The sequence below is a fragment of the Heptranchias perlo genome, chromosome 1 (genome assembly GCF_035084215.1).
Source record: "Heptranchias perlo isolate sHepPer1 chromosome 1, sHepPer1.hap1, whole genome shotgun sequence".
NCBI lineage: Eukaryota > Metazoa > Chordata > Chondrichthyes > Hexanchiformes > Hexanchidae > Heptranchias > Heptranchias perlo.
In genome coordinates this window covers 170,380,587-170,405,854 of record NC_090325.1, presented here as the reverse complement: position 1 = coordinate 170,405,854, position 25,268 = coordinate 170,380,587, and the positions used below count along the sequence as shown (strand labels likewise).

Below are 25,268 nucleotides of genomic sequence, written 5' to 3'. Positions count from 1 at the left end.
TTTTTGCACTCTCTGGCTAAACTAACAAATTACTGTTACAAACTTAGCTGCCCAAAAAGTTGATTTACCATAAACAGTAAATGGACACCTAATGGCTGGATTTGCATTTTAAAAAATTCTCAGGTTGTGGGCAATGGCAAGGAAGCATTTATTAGCCATCCCTAGTTGCCTCCAGGTGGTGGTAATGGTCCTTCTTGAACTGTTGCAGGCCTAGTGGTGATGGCTGTACAATGGTGTTAGGTAGGGAATTCTAGGTCTTTGATTCAGCAATAATGCAGAAACAGTGATATATATCCAAGTCAGAATGATGTGTGACATGGAGGCAATGGTGTTCCATGATGTTACTGCTCTGGTCCTTCTTTTTGGTAGAGGTCGCAGGACTGGGAGGTATTGTTGAAGCAAGCTTGGTGAACCACTGCAGCGTATCCACTCGATAGCACGTATCGCGGCTACAGTGCGCAGATGGAGGAGAGTGGATATTGAGCTCAGTGGTGGGGTGCCAATCAAATGGTCTGCTTTGTCCTCAATAGTTTTAACCTTCTTGAGTATTGTTCTAGTGTATATTCAAACACTCCTGACTTGAACTTTTGTAAAAAGTGGAAAGGGTTTGAGGGGTCAGGAGGTGAACCACCCAGCCTCTGCCCTTCATTTGTAGCCAATATTTATATGGTTGGTCCAGTTAAGCTTCTGGTTGACAGTAACCCCAAGATGTTGATGGTGGGGCACTCAGCCATGATGGTACTGAAAGTGGTCAGAGCGAGGTGGTTAGGCCTTCTTTTGTTCATTGTTGAGCACTTTGTTGTGAATGTTACCTGCCTCTTGTTAACCCAAGTATGGACGACGTCCAGGTCTCGCTGTAGCCTGGCATGGACCACTTCATTATCAGAGTCGTCATGAACAGAGCTGAACACTGAAATTATCAGCTAATTGCCCCAATCCTGACCTTATGGAAGAAGTCATTGATGAAGCACCTGAAGACATAACCTTGAGGAACTCCAGCAGTGATGCCTTGGATCTGAGATGGTTGACCTCCAACAATTATAACCATATTCCTGTGCATCAGGCATGACTGCCACTGGAGGGTTTTCTCATTTACCTCATTTTTTTCTAGGGCTCCTTGGGATCATATTTGGTTGAATGTGGTCTTGAAGTCAAGGGCAGCTACTTGCAACTCTCCTCTGGCATTCAGCTGCTGCATCCATGTCTGGATTAATGCTGTGACTAGGTCTGGAGCAGAGCGGTTCTGGCAAAACCGAAACGGAGTATCCATGAGGTTATTGGTGAGTAGGTACCACTTGATGGCACTATTGATTACTTCTTCCATCAGGTCACTGATGATTGGAAGGAGGCTAATAGGGCAGTAATAAGCTGGATTAGGTTTGTCCTGCTTTTTGTGGCTAGGACATACATGGGCAATTTTCTACACAGTCAGGTAAATACCAGTATCAAGTGTATTGGAACAGCTTGGCTAAGGAACTGGCTAGTTCTGGTGTGCAGGTCTTCAACACCATAGCTGGAATGTCATCAGGACCCATAGCCATCGCTGTGTCTAGTGTACTCAGCTGTTTCTTAATGTCACACGGAGTGAACCAAATTGGCTGGATATCGGTATCAATGATGGTAGAGACTATAATGGGAGCAGGCAGAGTAGGATTGCCCGCAAGCACTTTTGGTTGAAGGTACTCCCAAACACTTCAGCCGTGCCTCTTTACTCACATTCTGGGCTCTGCCATAGTTAAGGATGGGGATGTTCATTAAGTCCCCCCTCCCTTTAGTTGCCCAATTGTCTACCATCATTCCTGACTGGTAGGACTGCAGAGGTTTGCTCTGATCAATTGGCTGTGGGGCTGCTTAACTGTGTATACAATCTGCTACCTTTGGTGTTTATCATGCAAGTAGCCTCATTCCAAGGAATGTCTGGTGCTGTTCCTGGCATGGCATTTTACACTCCTCAGTGAAACCGGTATTGACCTACTGGCTTGACTGTGTTGGAAAAGTGTGGTACATACCAGGTCATGGAGGTTACAGATTGTGGTAGTGTACAATTCTGCTGCTGATGGCTCAACACCATGAACACTCAGTTCTAAATGCCAGATCCATCCTGTGTTTGTCCTACTTAGCACGGTGGTTGTCCTCACTGAAAATAAGACTGACTTCATGGGGACTTTCATGGACAGATGCGTCTGCCACAGGTAGGTTATTTTCTTGTATTGATTCCCTCATCATCTGAGATAATGGTGGTACCGCAGTGCAATCCTCCACCCAGAATACATGTTGTGCTCTCAGTGCTTCCCCCAAGTGATGTCCAACATGGACAACGTACTGTTGTGTGGGGTGGTGGGGGAGGGAGGAAAAAAAGTGGGGAATTTAACAGGCTTCTTTAGCCTTGTCTGATCCAAAACCATGAGGACACCGCAAGGCCACACCCACCCAAATTATATCCCTGCCTCTGGTGGGTCCATCCTGCCAATGGGTGAGGATATACCAAACAATCTTGGGATAGTGGCTGACAGATAAGATTGCGAGAACAACTGCCTGACTAGTCTGTTAGATAGCTCTCAACATGGGCTCGGTGAGGTGGACTTTGCAGGGTTGACTGGGCTGTGTCTCGTCTGATCCAATGTATGGGTTTTTGCCGATCAGGTTCTACATTTCTCGTTTTACAACTGGAATAGCTTGGCATACCACTTCAGGAGCAATAAGAATCCTTCAGCTATTGTGGGACAGGAGTCATATAGGCCAAACTAGGTAGAGTCAACCAGTTGGGCATTTACAATCCAGCAGCTTTCATGGTCAATTTTCTGTTGCTAGCTCACAAATTACCAGATTTACTGAATTCAATTTCTAGCAACTAGCCCTGGGAAGATTTGAATTCATGACCTTGGGTCGCTAGTCTAGTACTATAACCACTGTGCTACCATAATTGCAATAAATAGAACAAATTTTGCACTAATGGTAGATTGTCTTACATTTGTAAGAAGTGTTCTCATTTTTTGAGCATATAAATAGGCTACTAAGAGTAAAAAAGGAACTGCATACTGTGATTTCAGCCTTGACATCTTTGGAATAGCATACAAAGCAGGAATCACATGCAAGGGTCAGGTCTGGGATTGCACTTCAATACTTTGACAGGAAATGCAAAAAGTTTCAATTGATCAACACATGTACCTTCAAATAACGAGGACCATACGGGAGGGAGGTACCCAACATTTTTCCTCAACTATGTTGAAGTGCACTATCGCAAATTATACAGAGATCATCTTGAATTTCATCTTGGAATAAAGTCAAAATGCTCACCATCTTGAGTGGTTACATTAGGCAACAGTTCTTTACAAAAGGATGCATATCACCAAGGAAGCTACTTTTGAAGAATTATTCACTTCAGGCGGTAAATAATTTCTTGACAGTTAACTGGCTGAACAATCTTAGGAATTAAATCTAGGATAGCGTTGAGATTTTGCTGGCGTTACTTCAATCCAACCTACCGAAATTACACAGTCCGTCACAGGTTTCTTCAGGGCATTTTCTGAAGTTTCTTTGAGTTTAGTCAGTAACATCCCCAGAATTTGTTCAATAGCAAAAATTCGTTCTTCGTTCATGTAATGCACCTACAAGAAAATTAAGCTACATTACTCAACCAATTAAAAAAAATAAACTGGAGGGAAATGGAGGGAAGAATAGGCAACATAGTTTGCCATAGTTTTATTATTCATTTTCATGACTGTAGTTCAGAGGTCAAGATATTGTTAGTCATACATTTGTCTGTAGAGATGGAACAGAACAGAAGGATCGATCATACAAGATGCATACTTACTAAATTTAGTTAAATTGAACATTTTCAGTGCAGATTTAAAAATTACAATCTCTAGACACATTCTAAATGAAGTCTTCCTCAAAACGTCCACTGTGGAGCAGGTTGGCAAATTTTGAAGGTTTTTGTTCTCTATTAAGAATCTATTACTTTTATTTAAAGGGGGATAGGAAATAATTCCTGCAAAACAGTAACCACTTCAAAAGTAATGCATTGGTTGTGAAGCACTTTGGGATATCCTAAAAACATGAAAGGCACTATATAAACCCAAGATTTTTTTGTGATTCTTGAACAAGATGAAGGTCAACATTATAAAGCTTCTAACCACCAAATTTCTCACCATGATGGCTGATATTTACAAATACATTTTCTTTGTCTTCTCATTTCAACCAGCAGTTAATTTTCTCCTTCAACAATCGTAATACTTGGAATAGCGACTGTCAATCATAACTTCCATCCTTGCTCTTGCTACTGATTTAAATCTCCTCTCCATATATCTTTTTGCTTGGCTATCTGATTTTAAATGGGCAGCAGCATGGACTGAAGCCAGGAATTTGGGGTGGGTGGGGGAAATTAAGATTTAAATAAATACCACAGATTTGAAGTAGTGGAGCTCAACAACAGCTAACGAGATTGTGCTGGTATGGTGCAGATGCTAGGTCTATCATCTTTGGCAGAGCTGCTTTGCTACTACAGAAACCAGAGGATATGACTCAAGATCAATTCTCCCCTCCCTAAATCTATTACAAGTGAAACTCATTAACAAGGCCCAATGGTTGCAGCAGCTCATTACTAACATTTATTTTATTGCTGGATTATATTATAGATGTGGAAGCAAAATTTAGACCTGTGGCCGTGAGGAGCCTTTTTATTTACATTTTGTTCATGAGAGCCTAAAGGGAAAATGAGTCAGATTAAAAAGGACAGCGACAGCTGAAACTACCATCTTTGGTGCAATGAAACAATCAATTAATCATAGTATCACAGTGTTGTACAGCACAGGAGGCAGCCATTCGGCTCATCGTGTCAGTGCTGGCTCTTTGAAAGAGCTATCCAATTAGTCCCATTTCCCTGCTCTTCCCCATAGCCATGTAATTTTTTTCCCCTTCAAATATTTATCTAATTCACTTTTGAAAGTTACTAATGAACCTATTTCCACCACCCTTTTAGGTGGTGCATTCCTGATCATAATTTGCTGCATAAAAACATGTTTCCTCATGTCACCTCTGGTTCTTTGGAAAATCACCTTAAATCTATGTCCTCTAGTTACTGAACTTTCTGCCACAGGGAACAGTTTTTCCTCATCAAAACTGTTCATGATTTTGAACACCTATCAAATCTCCTCTTAACCTTCTCTGCTCTAAAGAAGACTCCAAGGAGAGCAACCCCAGCTTCTCCAGTCTACCCACATAACTGAAGTCCTTCATCCCTGAAACCATTCCAGGAAATCTTTTGTGAACCCTCTTGGAGGCCTTGACATCCTTCCTAAAAAGTGTGGTGCCCAGAATTGAACACAGCTAAGGCCTAACCAGTGAATTATAAAGGTTCAGCATAACTGCCTTACTTTTCTACTCTATGCCTCTATTTATAAAGTCAAGGATCCCATGTGCTTCCTTTTAAAAAAAAAAGCCTTCTCAACTTGTCCTGCCACCTTCAAAGATTTGTATACATACACCCCCAGGTATGTATTCCTATACTTCCTTTAAAATTGTACCATTTAGCTTATATTGCCTCTTTTTTTTTTAAAAAAAAGACTTCTCTGCATTACATTTCATCTACGAACATACAAACTAAAAGCAGGAGTAGGTCATTTGGCCCCTCGAGCCTGCTGTGCCATTTGATAAGATCATGGCTGATCTGATTGTGACCTCAACCTACTTTCCAGTCTACCTACTATAACCTTTGACTCCCTTGTTAATCAGGAATCTATCTAACTCAGCCTTAAAAATACTCAATGACCCTGCCTCCACCGCTCTCTGGGAAAGGGAGTTCCACAGACTCACGACCCTCAAAAAATTTCTCATCTGACTTAAATGGGAGACCCCTTATTTTTAAACTGTGGCCCCTAGTTCTAGTCTCTCCCACAAGGGGAAACATCCCCTCAGCATCTACCCCTTCTAGTTCCCTTCGGATCTTATACATTTCAATAAGATCACCTCTCATTCTTCTAAACTCCAGCCTATACAGGTGCAACTTGTCCAACCTTTCCTCATAAGATAACCCCCTCATCCCAGGAATCAGTCAAGTGAACCTTCTCTGAACCACCTCAAACAATTATGTCCTTTCTTAAATAAGACGACCAAAACAGCACATAGAATTCTGGATGTGGTCTCACCAATGGCCTGTACAACTGTAGCAAAACATCTCTACTTTTATATTCCATTCCCCTTGCAATAAATGATAACATTCCATTTACCTTCCTAATCACTTGCTGTACCTGCATACTAACTTTTTGTGATTCATGTACCAAGACACACAGATCCCTCTGTACCTCAGAGTTCTGCAATCTCTCTCCATTTAAACAATGTGCTTTTCTATTCCTCCTGCCAAAGTGGACAAGTTCACATTTTCCCACATTATACTCCATCTGCCAAATTTTTACCCTCACTTAACCTATCTATATCCCTTGGCAGACTCCTTATGTCCTCTTCACAACTTACTTTCCTACCTATCTTTGTGTCATCAGCAAATTTAGCAACCATACATTCAGTCCCTTCATCCAAGTCATTGATATAGATTGTAAATAGTGCTGATCCCTGTGGCACTCCACTGGTTACATCTTGCCAACCTGAAAGTGACCCATTTATGCCTACTGTTAGCTAACCAATCCTTTATCCATGCTAATATGTTACCCCCTACACCATGAGCTCTTATTTTGTGTAATAGCCTTTGATGTGGCACCTTGTCAAAAGCGTTCTGGAAATCCAAGTACATCACATCCACAGGATCCCCTTTATCCATGTTGCTTGTTACTTCCTCAAAGAACTCTAATAAATTAGTCAAACACTATTTCCCTGTCACAAAGCTTTGTTGACTCTGCCTGATTGCACTGAGATTTTCTAAGTGCCCTGCTATAACCTCCTTAATAATGAATTCCAGCATTTTCCCTATGACAGAGGTTCATCTAACTGGCCTGTAGTTTCCCACTTTCTGTCTCTCCTTTCTTGAATAGAGGAAATCTGCCATGTGTCTGCCTACATCCTCCTGAAGTCTGTTACTATCCTCCACATTGTTTACCACATTTCCAAGTGTTGTGTCATCTGCAAACTTTTAAATTATACCCAAGTCCAGGTCATTAATGTATATCAAAAAGAGCAGTGGTATTAATACTGACCCCTGGGGAACACCACTGTATACTTCCCTCCTGTCTGAAAAATAACCAGTCACCACTACTCTGGTTTCTGTCCCTCAGCCAATTTTGTATCCCGCTGCCACTATCCCTTTAATCTTGCTAACAAGTCTATTATGTGGTACTTTATCAAATGCCTTTCTGAAAGTCCATATGCACATCAACTGCACTACCCTCATCAACCCTCTCAGTTACTTCAAAGAACTCAGATTAGTCAAACACGATTTTCCTTTAACAAATCCATGCTGACTTTCATTTATTAGCCCATACTTTTCCAAGTGCCAATTAATTTTGTCCTGGATTATTGTCTCAAAGCTCCCCCACCACTGATCTTAGGCTAACTGGCCTGTAATTGCCAGTTTATCCCTCACCCCTTTTTTGAACAGGGGTGTAAAATTTGCAATCCTCCAGTCCTCTGGCACTGCCCCCATATATAAAAGGATTGTAAGATTGTGGCCAGAGCCTCCGCAATTTCCACCCATACTTCCCTCGGTAACCTAGGATGCATCTCATCTGGACCAGGTGACTTTTCTACTTTGAGTACTGACAATCTTTTATGTACCTTCTCTATCTATTTTTATCTTCTCCAAAATCGCTACTACCTCCTCCTTTCCTGCTACATTGGCACCATTCTCTTCTCTAATGAAGACGGATGCGAAGTATTCATTTAGTAACTCAGCCATACCCTCTGCCTCTACAAGATCTCCTTTTTTCCCCTATTCGGTTCTACCCTTTTACTATTTGTACATTTATAGAAGACTTTTGGGTTTACTTTTATATTTGCTGCTAATAAGAACATAAGAAATAGGAGCAGGAGTAGGCCATATGGCCCCTTGAGACTGCTGTGCCATTCAATCAGATTAAGGCTGATCTTTCGACCTCAACTCCACTTTCTTGTGTTTGATCCCCATATCCCTAGATTCCCCTAGAGTCCAAAAATCTATCTTAGCCTTGAATATATTCAACGACTCAGCAGCCACAGCCTTATGGGGTAGGGAATTCTGAAGATTCACAACCCTCTGAATGAAGAAATTCCGCCTCATCTCAGTCTTAAATGGCCGAGCCCTTATCCTGAGACTATGCCCTTTAGTTCTAGGCTCTCCAGCCAAGGGAAACCACCTCAGCATCTACCCTGTCAAGCCCTCTCGATCTTATGTTTCAATGAGATCGCCTCTCATTCTTCTAAACTAATGTATTCTCATATGCTCTCTTTGCACCTCTTATTTCCTTTAAATCTCCTCTGTACTTTCTGTATTCAGCTTGGTTCTCTACTCTATTATGAATCTTACATCTATCATACCCTTCCTTTTTCTGTTTCATTTTAATCCCCCACACCTTTAGTCATCCAGGGAGCTGTGCTTTGGATGCCCTTCCTTTCCCTTTCGTGGGAATGTGCGTACTCTGTACCTGAACCATTTGCTCCTTGAAGGCCTCCCGTTGTTCAGTTATCCCAATATAGACAATAGTGTAATTGAAGTCCCCGATGAACACCTAATTCATTCAAGCATCCTCAGCCAGTAACAGAACAAGTGTTCAAGGATCAGCTCATATTTCAAAGCACTCATACAATCTTCTGAATGCAATTCATCATCCTCACCAGCATACAGTGTTAATAACTGCTTCATTAGTTAACAGCAGTGACAATTTGGCACGGGGAGGAGTATCCTGGCAATATCACTATACTTTAAAATCCTCATTTAAATTCTTTTATTCTAATTAGTATATTTCCAGTATTAAAAAAACTTACTTTGATTCCAACACTACCACTGGGCATCTTCTGAAGCTCATAAACAAGTTTGCTTTTTTCAGCTTGCACAAATGGGTCATCAAAAGCCCTTCCATGCAGTCGTTTAAAGCCTTGTATGGTATTCTTTGCATTGGTTACAATCTATGGATAGAAACATTCTAGTTACAGCAATCCACAATGCAACACCCCATCATACAAGTGCCGCAGGTGCACTACTTTATAACATGGGAACGTCCAATGGTTAAGCCATTTGGGGGAAGACTGAAATTAGTTACTTCCATAATTTAGCTCAAGAGGCAGGTTTATATTTATAATTAGTGCCCTATTGAGTCAATTACCAGAATGGCTCTTCTCTTCCCTCAGGCGGCGGAGCAGAGGAGCGACCCATAAAAAGGCGGGAGTCAGGAGCACAGGATCAGCTGAGGCGGCGGAGCAGCCCATAAAAAGGCGGGAGTCAGGAGCACAGGATCAGCTGAGGCGGCGGAGCAGAGGAGCGGCCCATAAAAAGGCGGGAGTCAGGAGCACATGATCAGCTGAGGCGGCGGAGCAGAGGAGCGGCCGAGCGCGAGGGTTAGGGAGAGAGAAAAAAACCCCAAAGTGACGTCAGCAGAAGGGAAGGAGCTGATTGGTGAGTAGCTGATTGTTTAGGAGGAGGATCGAGCTACTGCAGCTGCTGGAGGCACAAAGTCACAGCCAACAGGTATGCGATTGGCTGGTGACTGGCAAGTAGTTTTTCTTTCCTTTTTTTTGGTCTTGACATTGTAGTTGTGTTAAGCTAACTCAAGGGTTAAGTCATGGCAGGAGATCCCAGAGCGGTGTATGTTCCTCTTGTGGGATGTGGGAATTCAGGGATCCTTCCTGTGTCCTGGTTCCTTCACCTGCGGGAAGTGTGTCCAGCTGCAGCTACTGTTTGATCGCTTGACGGCTCTGGAGCTGCGGATGGACTCACTTTGGAGCATCCGCGATGCTGAGGAAGTCGTGGATAGCACGTTCAGTGAGTTGGTCACACCACAGATGAAAAATTAGAGGGAGATAGTGAATGGGTGACCAACAGACAGAGGAAGAGTAGGAAGGCAGTGCAGGGGTCCCCTGCGGTCATCTCCCTCCAAAACAAGTATACCGTTTTGGATACTGTTGGGGGAGATGGCTCACCAGGGGAAGGTGACAGCTGCCAGGTTCATGGCACCGTGGCTGGCTCTGCTGCACAGGAGGGCAGGAAAAAGACTGGCAGAGCTATAGTGATAGGGGACTCGATTGTAAGGGGAATAGACAGGCGTTTCTGCGGACGCAACCGAGACTCCAGGATGGTATGTTGCCTCCCTGGTGCAAGGGTCAGGGATGTCTCGGAGCAGCTGCAGGACATTCTGGAGGGGGAGGGTGAACAGCCAGTTGTCATGGTACATATAGGTACCAACGATATAGGTAAAAAAATGGGATGAGGTCCTACAAGCTGAATTTAGGGAGTTAGGAGTTAAACTAAAAAGTAGGACCTCAAAGGTAGTAATCTCAGGATTGCTACCAGTGCCACGGGCTAGTCAGAGTAGGAATGACAGGATAGCTAGGATGAATATGTGGCTTGAGAGATGGTGCAAGAGGGAGGGATTCAAATTCCTGGGCCATTGGAACCGGTTCTGGGGGAGGTGGGACCAGTACAAATTGGACAGTCTGCATCTGGGCAGGACTGGAACCAATGTCCGAGGGGGAATGTTTGCTAGTGCTGTTGGGGAGGGTTTAAACTAATGTGGCAGGGGGGTGGAAACCGATGCAGGAAGTCAGTGGGAAGTAAAGTGGTGATAGAAACAAAAGGCAGTAAGGGAGAGTGTACAAAACATGACCGGACAGATGGTCTGAGAAAGCAGGGCAAAGACCAAGGGAAGTCTAGATTAAACTGCATTTATTTCAATGCAAGAAGTCTGATGGGCAAGGCAGATGAACTCAGGGCATGGATGGGTACATGGGACTGGGATGTTATAGCTATTACTGAAACATGGCTAAGGGAGGGGCAGGACTGGCAGCTCAATGTTCCAGGGTACAGATGCTATAGGAAAGATAGAGCAAGAGGTAAGAGAGGCGGGGGAGTTGCATTCTTGATTAGGGAGAACATCACAGCAGTAGTGAGAGGGGATACATCTGAGGGTTCGCCCACTGAGTCTATATGGGTAGAACTGAAAAATAAGAAGGGAGAGATCACTTTGATAGGATTGTACTACAGACCCCCAAATAGTCAATGGGAAATTGAGGAGCAAATATGTAAGGAGATTACAGACAGCTGCAAGAAAAATAGGGTGGTAATAGTAGGGGACTTTAACTTTCCCAACATTGACTGGGACAGCCATAGCATTAGGGGCTTGGATGGGGAGAAATTTGTTGAGTGTATTCAGGAGGAATTTCTCATTCAGTATGTGGATGGCCCGACTAGAGAGGGGGCAAAACTTGACCTCCTCTTGGGAAATAAGGAAGGGCAGGTGACAGAAGTGTTAGTGAGGGATCACTTTGGGACCAGTGATCATAATTCCATTAGTTTTAAGATAGCTATGGAGAATGATAGGTCTGGCCCAAAAGTTAAAATTCTAAATTGGGGAAAGGACAATTTTGATGGTATTAGACAGGAACTTTCAGAAGTTGATTGGGAGAGTCTGTTGGCAGGCAAAGGGACGTCTGGTAAGTGGGAGGCTTTCAAAAGTGTGCTAACCAGGGTTCAGGGTAAGCACATTTCTTATAAAGTGAAGGGCAAGGCTGGTAGAAGTAGGGAACCTTGGATGACTTGGGAGATTGAGGCCCTAGTCAAAAAGAAGAAGGAGGCATATGACATGCATAGACAGCTGGGATCAAGTGGATCCCTTGAAGAGTATAGAGATTGCCGGAGTAGAGTTAAGAGAGAAATCAGGAGGGCAAAAAGGGGACATGAGATTGCTTTGGCAGATAAGGCAAAGGAGAATCCAAAGAGCTTCTACAAATACATAAAGGGCAAAAGAGTAACTAGGGAGAGTGTAGGGCCTCTTAAGGATCAACAAGGTCATCTATGTGCGGAACCACATGAGATGTGTGAGATCCTAAATGAATATTTCACATCGGTATTTACGGTTGAGAAAGGCATGGATGTTAGGGAACTTGGGGAAATAAATAGTGATGTCTTGAGGAGTGTACATATTACAGAGAGGGAGGTGCTGGAAGTCTTAACGCGCATCAAGGTAGATAAATCTCCAGGACCTGATGAAATGTATCCCAGGACGTTATGGGAGGTTAGGGAGGAAATTGCGGGTCCCCTAGCAGAGATATTTGAATCATCGACAGCTACAGGTGAGGTGCCTGAAGATTGGAGGGTAGCAAATATTGTGCCTTTGTTTAAGAAGGGCAGCAGGGAAAAGCCTGGGAACTACAGACCGGTGAGCCTGACATCTGTAGTGGGTAAGTTGTTAGAGGGTATTCTGAGAGACAGGATCTACAGGCATTTGGAGAGGCAGGGACTGATTAGGAACAGTCAGCATGGTTTTGTGAGAGGAAAATCATGTCTCACAAACTTGATTGAGTTTTTTGAAGGGGTAACCGAGAAGATAGATGAGGGCCGTGCAGTAGACGTGGTCTACATGGACTTTAGCAAAGCCTTTGACAAGGTACCGCTTGGTAGGTTGTTACATAAGGTTAAATCTCACGGGATCCAAGGTGAGGTAGCCAATTGGATACAAAATTGGATTGACGACAGAAGACAGAGGGTGGTTATAGAGGGTTGTGTTTCAAACTGGAGGCCTGTGACCAGCGGTGTGCCTCAGGGATCGGTGCTGGGTCCGCTGTTATTTGTTATTTATATTAATGATTTGGATGAGAATTTAGGAGGCAGTTAGTAAGTTTGCAGATGACACCAAGATTGGTAGCATTGTGGACAGTGAAGAAGGTTATCTCGGATTGCAACGGGATCTTGATAAATTGGGCCAGTGGGCCGATGAATGGCAGATGGAGTTTAATTTAGATAAATGTGAGGTGATGCATTTTGGTAGATCGAATCGGGCCAGGACCTACTCCGTTAATGGTAGGGCGTTGGGGAGAGTTATAGAACAAAGAGATCTAGGAGTACAGGTTCATAGCTCCTTGAAAGTGGAGTCACAGGTGGATAGGGTGGTGAAGGCAGCATTCAGCATGCTTGGTTTCATTGGTCAGAACATTGAATGCAGGAGTTGGGATGTCTTGTTGAAGTTGTACAAGACATTAGTAAGGCCACACTTGGAATACTGTGTACAGTTCTGGTCACCCTATTATAGAAAGGATATTATTAAACTAGAAAGAGTGCAGAAAAGATTTACTAGGATGCTACCGGGACTTGATGGTTTGACTTATAGGGAGAGGTTGGATAGACTGAGACTTTTTTCCCTGGAGAGTAGGAGGTTTAGGGGTGATCTTATAGAAGTCTATAAGATAATGAGGGGCATAGATAAGGTAGTTAGTCAAAATCTTTTCCCAAAGGTAGGGGAGTCTATAACGAGGGGGCATAGATTGAAGGTGAGAGGGGAGAGATACAAAAGGGTCCAGAGGGGCAATTTTTTCACTCAAAGGGTGGCGAGTGTCTGGAACGAGCTGACAGAGGCAGTAGTAGAGGCGGGTACAATTTTGTCTTTTAAAAAGCTTTTGTACAGTTACATGGGTAAGATGGGTATAGAGGGATATGGTCCAAGTGCAGGCAATTGGGACTAGCTTTGTGGTATAAACTGGGCGACATGGACATGTTGGGCCGAAGGGCCTGTTTCCATGTTGTAAACTTCTATGATTCTATGTAGAAGATCTAAAATAGAAGACTGATCTCATGCGGGACTGAGTGCAAGTGTCTCAAATTCCAGGTCTCAACACTTGGAAGCTTGTCATCACCCAATCATATTGTTGACAAGGTTTTGTAGGTGTTTTCTTTTCATTTAGGGTTGTGGGTGGGAGGGAAATGACAAATTGTTCTGTACTTGCTTCCCAAGCTGTTCAGCGAAGGTAATCATATGGATCTTTGCCAGGCAATCATTAATATTTCAAGGCAAATCATGAAAGTTATGGCTTTCATCACACATACAATAGAATGCAATATAGCCATGGTCTGGGACTTAAAAGTAAAATATAATCAAGAGAAGTTGTATCTTTATTTTGCTTTTTTCCATTAAATTATGTCCAGGAGAAAAACAGACAGGTGTGTACATGATCTTTTTGCATTAAATATATGTATTTTAAGGCACTATATCTCTTCCTCTTAAGCACTCTAGAATTTTCACAGACCTGTATTTGAGTTAAGTTTATTAAATGATGTGTTGCAAGGGGAGGAGGTTCATAGAATCATAGAATTGTTACAGCTCAGGAGGCCATTCGGCCCATCCCAGCTCTTTGTAAGAGCAATCCAGTTAGTCCCATTCCCCCGTAGCCCTGCAAATTTTTTCCCCTTCAAGTATTTATCCAATTCTTTTTTGAAAGCCATAGTAGCACAATTCTACTGAAATGTTAAAACATTTAAAGTTGACCCTAAGTAACAGCTGAATCAATGTAATCTAAGGCACTGTACACCAGATAGAACATACAAACTGCTGAGCTGTATCGACACAGTAAATTGTCTACTCCAACTGAAATTCAGCATTACTATACCTGGGTCTTGGCAGCAGCTCCAACTGCCCGGTTCTTGGAACCCAGTGATATACAGGCCCTGCAGCAAAACACAAATTTAGCAGACATTAAGCTATTGTATTGCACTGGTTAAACAGAATACAAAATTTTAAAATCCATATTCTAAAGCTGACAATTTAAATAGGAGAATGGCAGTTTAGGATAGCCCACTACCCCTTCATAGAAATGTTCTCAACTTTTCATGGACTTCGCTTAGTTTTCTTTACTGCTGACAACATAGGAACATATTGTAAGAAACTGCATGAAAATTATGGTTTATTCTGTTGGTGCTAGCGATGTTTTACATGTGTAGGTCTGCTATTTCACTGCACCCACTACAGTAAAATATCATGACATGTCATCCTTGGGCTCAGTGTAGCAATAGTTGCTTTCAACAGCCAAGAGCTCAAATCCAGATTATCTTTACCCTTAGATAACTTGTAACACCTCTTGCACCAATAAGGTGTCCAATCCCATCCTACATTAAAATTACTTGAAGTTTTCAGTTGAATGTTCATTTGGGGAGGGGAAAAAGAATAAAGGCAAAAAAGTGCTCAACCTTCAAGTCAGAAGGTCATGTGTTTAAAAACACCATTCCAGAATCTAAGTTGACACTTCAGTGCAGTACTGAAGCAGTCTTTTGTATGAGATGTTAAACCCAAGTCTCCCCTCTTAAGGTGGGCATAAAAGATCCCATGGCACGACTTGAAGAGCAGGGGAGTTCTCCCAATGTCCTGTGCAACAAAACTCAGCTTCTCCCAAAAAGTTGCTCATTTCTTAATTTCAATAACCCTCAATACACTATTCAGCTAAGCTCCAACTATAAAAAGTTATGATGAGGGGTAATTTTGCAAAGTTCCACCACCAGCACAGAGACTTACAAGATGTATGCATGGGTCAAAGATAGGGGTATAATACTACAGTCCAGATTCTCCAACCTCCATTTGCTCAAAAAATTACTCCTTGGTGTTGGTCTTCCACTCTGCTTTCTTTATAAAACTTAAAGCTAGATTAGAAAGTCTCAAAAGAAACTTTCAGATTACTATCAACACTTGACTATGTTACAGTAAAGGAGGATGGGGTAGAGAAATTGGATAGGATAAGGATAGATAAAGAGATAGTTAAATGGTTGGCAGTGCTCAAAGTAGAAAAGTTATCGGATAGGATGCATCTCAGATTGCTGAAGGAAGTACGGGTGGAAATAGCAGAGGCTTTGGCCACAATCTTTCAATCCTTCTTGGATATGGAGCAGTGCTAGAGGACTGGAGTGTTGCTAAAATTACACCCCTGTTCAAAAAAGGGAGAGATAAAAAACAGGTGATTACAAGCCAGTCAGCCTAACATCAGTGGTGGTGAAACTTTGAGACCATAATCTGCGACAAAATTAATTGTCATTTAGAAGAACAAATGTTATAAATAACAGCCAATACGGATGGATTTGTTAAAAGCAAATCATTACTGACTAACTTGATTGAGTTCTTCGATAAAATAACGAAGAGGGTTGACGAAGGTAGTTGAAAAGGCATTTGATAACGTGTCACATAATAGACTTGTTAGCAAAATTGAAGCCCATGGGATTAAAAGGGGCCGTGGCAGGGTGAATACAAAATTGGCTGCGAAACAGAAATCAAAGAATAGTAGTGAACGATCGTTTTTTGGAATGGAGAGAAGTATACCGTGAGAGTTCCCCCAGAGGTCAGTATTGGGACCACTGCTCTTTGATATATATTAATGACGTGGACGTAGGTAAATTACTGGTTAGACCTCAGCTAGAGAATTCTGGGCACCACACTTTAGGAAGGACGTCAAAGCCTTGGATGGGTGCAGAGGATACTAGAACAGTACCAGGGATGCAGGGTTTCAGTTATCTGGAGAGACTAGAGAAGCTGGGATTGTTCTCCTTAGAGCAGAGAAGGTTAAGAGGAAATTTAACAGGTGTTCAAAATTATGAGGGGTTTTGATAGGGAGAAACTGCTTACACTGGCAGAAGGGTCGCTATTCAAGAAAGGAGGGAGAAAGAAAACAGGGAGCTACAGGCCAGTTAGCCTGACAGCAATCGTCAGGAAAATGCTGGAATCCATTATTAGGAAGTGGTAACAGGGCACTTAGAAAATCATATATGATTAGGCAGAGTCAACGTGGTTTTATCAATGGAAATAGTGTTTGACAAATTTATTAGAGTTTTTTGAGGAAGTAACTAGCAGGGTAGATAAAGGAGAACCAGTGGATGTAGTATATTTGGATTGTCAAAAAGGCATTCGATAAAGGTGCCACATAAAAGGCTGTTACACAAGGTAAGGGCTCATGGGGTTGGGGGTATTAGCATGGATAGAGGACTGGTTATCAAACAGAAAACAGCAGGGATAAACTGGTCATTTTCAGGTTGGCAGGCTGTAACTAGTGGAGTGCCACAATAGATGAAGGGACCAAGTGCAATGTATCCAAGTTTGCTGATGATACAAAGCTAGGTGGGACAGCAAGCTGTGAGGAGGACACAGTCTGCAAAGGGATATAGACAGGTTAGGTGAGTGGGCAAGGTGGCAGATGGAGTATAATGTGGGGCAATGTTATTCACTTTGGTAGGAAGAATAGAAACAATATTTTTTAAAATGGTGAGAAACTATTAAATGTTGGTGTTGAGAGAGATTTGGGTGTCCTTGTACAAGAAACACAAAAGGTCAGCATGCAGGTACAGCAAGCAATAAGGAAGGCAAATGGCACGTTGGCCTTTATTGCAAGGGGGTTGGAGTACAAGAGAATGAAGTCTTACTACAATTGTACAGGGCTTTGGTGAAACCTCACCTGGAGTGCTGTGAATAGTTTTGGTCTCCTTATCTAAGGCAAGTATATCCTTCCTTAGGAGGTAGTGCATTGAAGGTTCACTAGATTGATTCCTGGGATGAGAGGGTTGTCCTATGAGGAGAAATTGAGTAGAATGGGCCCATACTCTCTGGAGTTTAGAAGAATGAGAGGTGATCTCATTGAAACACAAGATTCTGAAGGGGCTTGACAGGTAGATGTGGAGAGGTTGTTTCCCATGGTTGGAGAGTCTAGAACTAGGGGGCATAGTTGCAGGATAAGGGGTCAGCCATTTGAGACTGAGACGAGGAGGAATTTCTTCAGAGGGTTGTGAATCCTTGGAATTCTCTACCCCAGAGGGCTGTGGATGCTGAGTTGTTAATATGTTCAAGGCTGAGATATAGATTTTTGGACTCTAGGGGAAATCAAGGGATTAGGCAAGAAAGTGTAGGTAAGGTTGAAGATCAGCCTTGATCTTATTGAACGGTGGAGCAGGCTTGAGGGGCCGCACGGCTTACTCTTGCTCCTATTTCTTATGTAATAAGAGAACACATTTAAAATAAATTGGCAAAAAAGTCAGAGGGGAGAATTTTTTTACTCTGTTATGATCTGGAATGCATTGCCTGAAAGGGTGGTGGAAGCAGATTCAATAGGGAATTGGATATATACTTGAAGGGGAATAATTTGCAGGGCCGTCTCCTGATTTCACAGGCACTTCCAGATTATCATTCGCAAACTTGACCAATTTGCATTGGGTTTCACTGCACAAGTCGCTGATGTAAATTAAAAACAGTAGTGGTCTCACCACTGATCTGAGGCACATCACTCAGTACTTCTGCCCCCTTCCCCGAATATCCCCTCTAACAAGTACCTATTGTATTCTACCTCCAGCCAATTTCTTCTCCATGCTATGAAATTTGCTATGAAACCCTACAGCTTTGAGTTAAGTTAATAGCTGAACATGTGCAAACTTGTTAAATGCCCTCTGGAAGTCTAGGTACGACACAGTATAGGGCTTACCACAGTCCACTTGGGATGTCACCTCAAGAAGTTGAGGAAGGTGGTCAGGCAGGGTCTTTCTCCTCTGAATTCATTTTGATAATGGATTGCATTATGTTACATAGGATTTAATGGGTTTGCCATTGCCAGAGTCTGATTGGTCACCCGTCTTTGAATATGGGCACCAGATTAGCCAGTTTACAATTTGCTGGTTACTCCCCAGTTTTCAGTACTCCTTATAATGATAGTCAATGCCATACAAATTTCCTCCCTAGTTTCCTTTAGCACTCTGGGATAAATATTGTCTATCCCTGGGGATTTGTTGTTTGAACCTTTTTGGCCCATCCAGGACTTTCACTTCAGTTAGTTCAAAGTTATTAACTGGGATAACTGGGGAGAACATGCTGTTTGTGTCCTCCTATTTGGAGGAGGAAGTCATTCTGCATGTTTCCTACTCTGTGCTCTTCCTGTTTTGAACCTGGTGGCATCTTTTACACCTCTCTTCTAACTGTCTCCTTAATGAAACAAATTTTCTGCAGCTATGCTTTTTTCTAGGTCTTACTTTTCCCTCTGATCACCCTTTTAACACATTTCTGCATATTTATAAATACTGCAAGAAGAAATGTACAAAGATAATTGTTTTTCTTTATTTGGCTTTTGATTTAGACAGCCATCTCGGGTCATGCCTATTAAGTCTGCACTTGCTGATTTTAAGTATGTATTTGTCCTGCATACTCACCCATATGCCTTTAAAAAGTGTTTCAGTTGTTCCCTAGAGTTGAACAGTATCCCCAATCAATTTCATTAAGTTGTGCCCTCATTTCTTTGAAATTAGCTCTTTTAAAGTATATACCTGCTTCCTGGAGGTATTTCTGAATTCCAGACCATGTTGAAGTTAATCATTCTCTGGTCACTGTCCTCAGGGATGCCACAACTTCCATTTTTTGTAGGTTGTCTGGTTCATTTACAAATACTAGGTTCAGATGAGCACTGACTCTCATGGCTTCTTTGATGCATTGGGTCATGAAACAGTCAAGCATTACATTTACCTGATCTGACTCCAAACCACTTGGGTTGTTTGTTTCTATAGATCAGTATTTGAGATATGGGCATTGCTGGCAGAGCCAGCATTTATTGTTCATCCTTAGTTGCCCTCGAGAAGGTGGTGGTAGACATTCTTCTTGAACTGCTGCAAGTGATGGGAGCCCCATGTGGTGATGGGGCTCCTACAATGCTGTTAGGTAGGGAGTTCCAGGATTTTGACCCAGTGACAATGAAGGAACAGTGATATATGTCCAAGTCGGGATGGTGCGCGACTTGGAGGGAATCATGAAGGCGATTGTATGCCCATGCACCTGCATCCCTTGTCCTTCTAGGTGGTGGATTGCAGATTTGGAAGGTGCTGCCAATCAGAATGATACAGCACAGGAGGCCGCCATTTGGCCCATCATGCCTGTGCCAGGTTAAGTACTTTTGAAGTGCAACCACCATGTAACGTAGGAAACGTGGCAGCCAAATTGCACACAGCAAGATTCCACAAACAATGTGATAATGATCAGAGAGCCTGTTTTAGTGGTGTTGGTTGAGGGATAAAAATTGGCCAGGACAACAGGGTGAACTCCCCTGATGTTCTTCAAAATAGTGCAATGGGATCTTTTACGTACAGCTGAGGGGACAGACAGGGCCTCAGTTTAACCTCTAATCTTGAAGACGGCACCTTTGACAGTGCAGCACTAGCCTAGATTTTGTGTTCAAATCTTACAACCCACAACCTTCTGACAGAGCCGAAAGAGCTCTCAATTGTGCCACGGCTGACACCTATGCCAGAATACCAAGCCTCTGACCTGCTCTAGTAGGCACAGAATTTACGACTGGATCAGTTCTGATACTAGTCACTCCCAGAATGTTGATGGAGGAGGATTCAACAATGGTTATGCCATTGAATGTCATGGGGAGGTGGTTTGGCTCTCTTGTTGGCAGTGGTCATTGTCTGGCATTCATGTGGCACAAACGTACTTACCACTTATGAGCCCAAGCCTGCATGTTGACCAGGTCTTTCAGCATGCAGGAATGGACTGCTTCATTATCTGAGGTATTTACATTAGGTTGATTAAAATAACAAACATAGAAAGTAGGAGCAGGAGTAGGCCATTCAGCCCTTCGAGCCTGCTCTGCCATTCAATATGATCATGGCTGATCCTCTATCTCAATACCATATTCCCGCTCTCTCCCCATACCTCTTAATGCCTTTTGTGTCTAGAAATCTACCTAGCTCCTTCTTAAATATATTCAGTGACTTGGCCTCCACAACCTTCTGTGGTAGAGAATTCCACAGGTTCACCACCCTCTAACTGAAGAAATTTCTCCTCATCTCAGTCCTAAATGTCCTACCCCGTATCCTAAGACTGTGACCCACCCATTCTAGATCCCCCAGCCAGGGGAAACATCCTCCGTGAATCCAGTCTGTCTAGCCCGGTCAGAATTTTATGTTTCAATGAGAGCCCCTCTCATTCTTCTAAACTCGAGTGAATAAAGGCCAAGTCGACCCAATCTCTTCATACGACAGCCCCGCCATCCCAAGAATCAGTCTGGCGAACCTTTGCTGCACTCTCTATGGTAAGTATATCCTTTCTTAGGTAAGGAGACCAAAACTGCACACAATACTCCAGGTGTGGTCTCATCAAGGCCCTGTATAACTGCAGAAAGACATCCTTGCTCCTGTACTCAAATCCTCTTGCAATGAAGGCCAACATACCATTTGCCTTCCTAACTGCTTGCTGCACCTGCATGTTTGCTTTCAGTGACAGGTGTACAAGGACACCCAGGTCCCTTTGCACATCAACATTCCCCAATCTATCACCATTTAAATAATACTCTACCTTTGTTTTTCCCTCTGAAATGGATAACTTCACATTTATCCACATTATACTGCATCTGCCATGTACTTGCCCACTCACTCAACTTGTCTAAATCGCCTTGAAGACTCTTTGCATCCTCCTCACAACTCACGATCCCACCTAGTTTTGTGTCATCAGCAAGCTTGGAAATATTACATTTGGTTCCCTCATCCAAATCATTGATATATATTGTGAATAGCTGGGGCTCAAGCACTGATCCCTGCAGCACCCCACTAGTCACTGTCTGCCACCCCAAAAAAGACCCATTTATTCCAACTCTTTCCTGTCTGTTACCCAATTTTCAATCCAATCCTGTTGTTACATATCCTTTCTATCTCTACAAATCCTTTTTGTCCTCACCTGGAGGACTACACCATCCCCCTCATGTTAGCTTGGAATTCAGAGATGTTTATTCAAAATAGTTGTGAAGTTTTCTACCTCCCACTGGAAGAACTGCTTGTCCTTCAAAGCTAGTATTTCTTCTTAATATCTATTTTTAAAAAAGGACTCAGTGGTAAATCACAATAACCTTTGAACAGAAGTATCCAGGCATTCAGGATGCCTCTTTGCATAGTTTGTTCAATATTGTGAAGCAATATTGCAAGTCTTTACAACATTTCCAAAGTGGCAAGCCATGACAGGAAGCAAAGTCGTACTTGAGCATGGCTCATTAGTATGCAACTCTGTTCTGAAATAAATGTCAATTTGAAAAGACAATCTGGAGACAATCCTTTGAGTATAGAAGATTGAGGAATACAAGCCTAGTCTAGCAACCGGTCTTCATAATTTAACCCTTTTTGCCCCAGTATCATTCTGGTGAATGTGCACTACACCCCCATCAAGGCCAATTTATTCTTCCTGAGATGCAGTGCCTAGAACTGAATGCAGTACTCCAGATAACTAGAGCTTTATACAATTGAAGTATAACTTCCACCCCGAGATAAAGGCTTACATCCCATTAGCTTTAAAAGTTATTTATTGGACATGTACAGAAATCACAAGTAGTGGACATGGACCCCATAATCTCTCTGCTCCTCCACAGTTCCTCGCTTCTCACCATTTAGAAAATACTCATCCATCTTTCTTCTTCGGTCCAAAGTGGATGACCTCAACTTTCCCCACACTGAACTTCAGCCACCACAGTTTTGCCTGAGCCCCAATCTCCCTACTCCTTGTCCCCACACCCGCAAGGCGAGTCCCAATCTCCTAACTCCCCAAACCCCCACCCCAGGCAAATCCCTATCCCCTGATGGTGCACCCCCCCCCCAAACCACAGAAGGTGGTACAGCACTGCCGTGAACCCGATCTAAGTCATTGATAAATATAGTGAAAACCTGATCCCTGGGGGACACCACTAGTCACATCCTGCCAATTGGAGTACATACCCAGTATCCCTACTCTGTCTCCTACTTCCTAACCAATTCCTTACCCATGTCAATAGATTGCCTCCAATTCCATGCACTTTCATTTTTTCCAAAGTCTTGTGTGGAATCTTATTGAAGTCCATATAAATAACATCCATAGACATGCCCTTATCTACATTAGTGATCTCAAAAATTAATCTAGGTTAAACAGACATGACTTACTTGTTACAAATTCAAGCTGGCTCTGATCAGTTTATATTTGTCTAAGTGATGCATGCATACATTGGCCCCAACATTACTCTATCAGATGAGCAGCTGGTACAGTATAGGCTTCTCTGATTTAAAAGCTCCATAGTTGGATTTGCTGCTGCATTTGTCAGTTCCCTTGTAAATGCAACACAAAATCCTTGGTGTAACAAGAGCATAAATTTCAAGTGTTGCAATTCTGATTATTTGTTGATGCTTCAGTTGCAAAGAGCCTTGGTCAGACCCCATCTGAATGGAGTACTGTGTTCAGTTTTGGGCACCAAACTCAGGAAAGATATACCGGCCTTGGAAGGGGTACAGTGCAAGTCCACTAGAATGATACCAGAGCTCAAAAGGGTTAAATTATGAAGACAGGCTGCATAAGCTTGGCTTGAATTCCTGTGTAGAAAGTTGAGGGGTGATCCAAATTAGGTATTTAAAATAAGGGAGGGATTCGATAGGGTAGATACAAAGAAACTGTCCTCTGGTTGGGGGGGGGGGGGGGGATCTCGAACAAGAGGGCATAATCTTACAATTAGAGGTAGGCTACTTAAGAGTGAAATCAGGCAGCACTTTTTCCACACAAAACAATGTGGAAGTCAGGAACTTGCTCCACAAAAGGCTGAAAATGCTAGGACATTTGAATTTTTTCAAGACAGAGAGCAATAGATTTTTTTTTGTTAAGCAAGGGTATTAAAGGATGTGGATGACAGGCAGGTAAATGGAGTTGAGGTACAGATCACCAATTAACTGAATGCCAGAACAAGCTTGAGGGGCTGAACAGCTTACTCCTGTTCCTATATTCCAGTTTTCAAGCACGTTAGATTAATGGGTTTATAAATGCAAAACACTACTACAAAAGCTAAGAATGAGTAAATTCATTCAGGAAGAAAACATGTTTGATAGCTACCAATCCCCCTACCAGCCAGTGTTCACTGCCTAATTCCAATCAAATAAGCAATTTTCATACTGCTGATAGGCTTTACAATCCCGATTACATACAAATAGTTAAGATGATGATTCTATGAAGGAGGGATCGCCCGACCTTGCGTTGAATGATCAGTATTTAAAAAGTAACTCGGCCTTTAAACTGGACAGGTTAACACAAGGGGGCGGGGCAGAAAGGAAAGAGAGTGACTGCATATGATTAATAGGTTTCGAAACCAAAATTAGATTGAAATACACAGCGTTCAACGGATGGGAATAAGTCACATTCAAATGCGTCAGTTTTAAAAATTAAACAGTTCTCAAATCGCAGTTTAACCACTCAACCGTTAAATGAAATTAAGAAACACGATTAAATAGCGTGTGAACGATGCTCCGCCATGTCATTTCCAGATAACCGCAGGGTGCGTTGGTGGCTGATTGAATGAATGAACAGCTCTCGGTCTTAAGGTCAGGCTCACATCCATCCTGACGTTAAACTCAGCGCGCTGAAGCCAAATACAGAATTAACTAAATTTATAAAACGAACGGTTATCTTCACGAAAACAAAATGGACCAAAAGATTTTTTTTTTAAATTAGCTGAGTCAGAAGTACACCCGGCTTACTTCCTGCAGTAAAACAGCGCGGTCACCGCGAGTGAGCGGCCACTTTCCTCTCTTGGTCACTGGGAAACTGTCTCCCTCCTCTTTCCCCCCAGGAAAGAAAATCTCCACCTCAAGGAATGTCCCGGTCCCGGCGCGGGCTGAGCCCGCCGTTCGTAGCATCAGCCATAGTGATTCAACTAGAAGGGAACAGGCCCAGCCTCAGCAAACAGACGAGAGCCGCCGCCACCACCCTCCTCCCACTAGCTCGGACTTAGCCGATGAAAACCCCTTTTAACCCGCAGGTTAATAACCATCGCTCTCCCACCCACCCACCCCCAAAAATCACCAAGGTAACAGCGCGGGGGAGGGGCAGTCGAGAGCCGTGTCATACAATGGATTCCCCCATTCTCTCCAGGCCAAGGCCGGCGATACTCACGGTGTACACCTGTCGCTATACTCATTGGCGATGGTCTCGATACCTCCGCTTCTCGCCACCGCGATGTAGCAGTTCTGGAAACCGACATCAAAGCCAACCACCGACATTACGGCTTCTCGCTTATAATTTAAATATTACACAACACACCGGTTTCAAAAAAACGAGCAAACGAATGCAGACCGTAGCACTGACAGTAACGCCGCTGCACTGTTCATTAACCGGCCGGTAGAATGCTCTAGAACACCGCAGTCCTGACGCATGACGTCTTTCAAAATCCCCGCCCACTGTTAGCGCTGATTGGTGAACAGGTCCTCGCTGTGGCGGCTGCCGCGGTTTTGGAATACGTCAATCAAATGTGACGTTTAATTGGTATCTACGTCATAAAGAGCGGAGGTGGTGCTGCATAAATAGGAAATGTATTAACAGTTGATTACATTTCACAGCCGTGTATAAATTTGTTAGCTT

At 42.9% G+C, this 25,268-nt stretch overlaps 1 protein-coding gene across 1 annotated transcript in view; it reads right to left on the bottom strand.

Annotated features, from left to right (window-relative positions):
- Positions 1–25,040, bottom strand: part of hspa4l (heat shock protein 4 like) — a 75,994-nt gene extending 50,954 nt beyond the window's left edge. The window contains exons 1-4 of the mRNA XM_067993524.1: positions 24,804–25,040; positions 14,515–14,572; positions 8,908–9,048; positions 3,486–3,608 (exon numbers count right to left, since the gene is read on the bottom strand). Coding sequence (XP_067849625.1) covers positions 3,486–3,608; positions 8,908–9,048; positions 14,515–14,572; positions 24,804–24,910 — 429 coding nt within the window. The 5' untranslated portion in view covers positions 24,911–25,040. The remainder of the gene's footprint in view (positions 1–3,485; positions 3,609–8,907; positions 9,049–14,514; positions 14,573–24,803) is intronic.
- Positions 25,041–25,268: the final 228 nt, after the last annotated feature.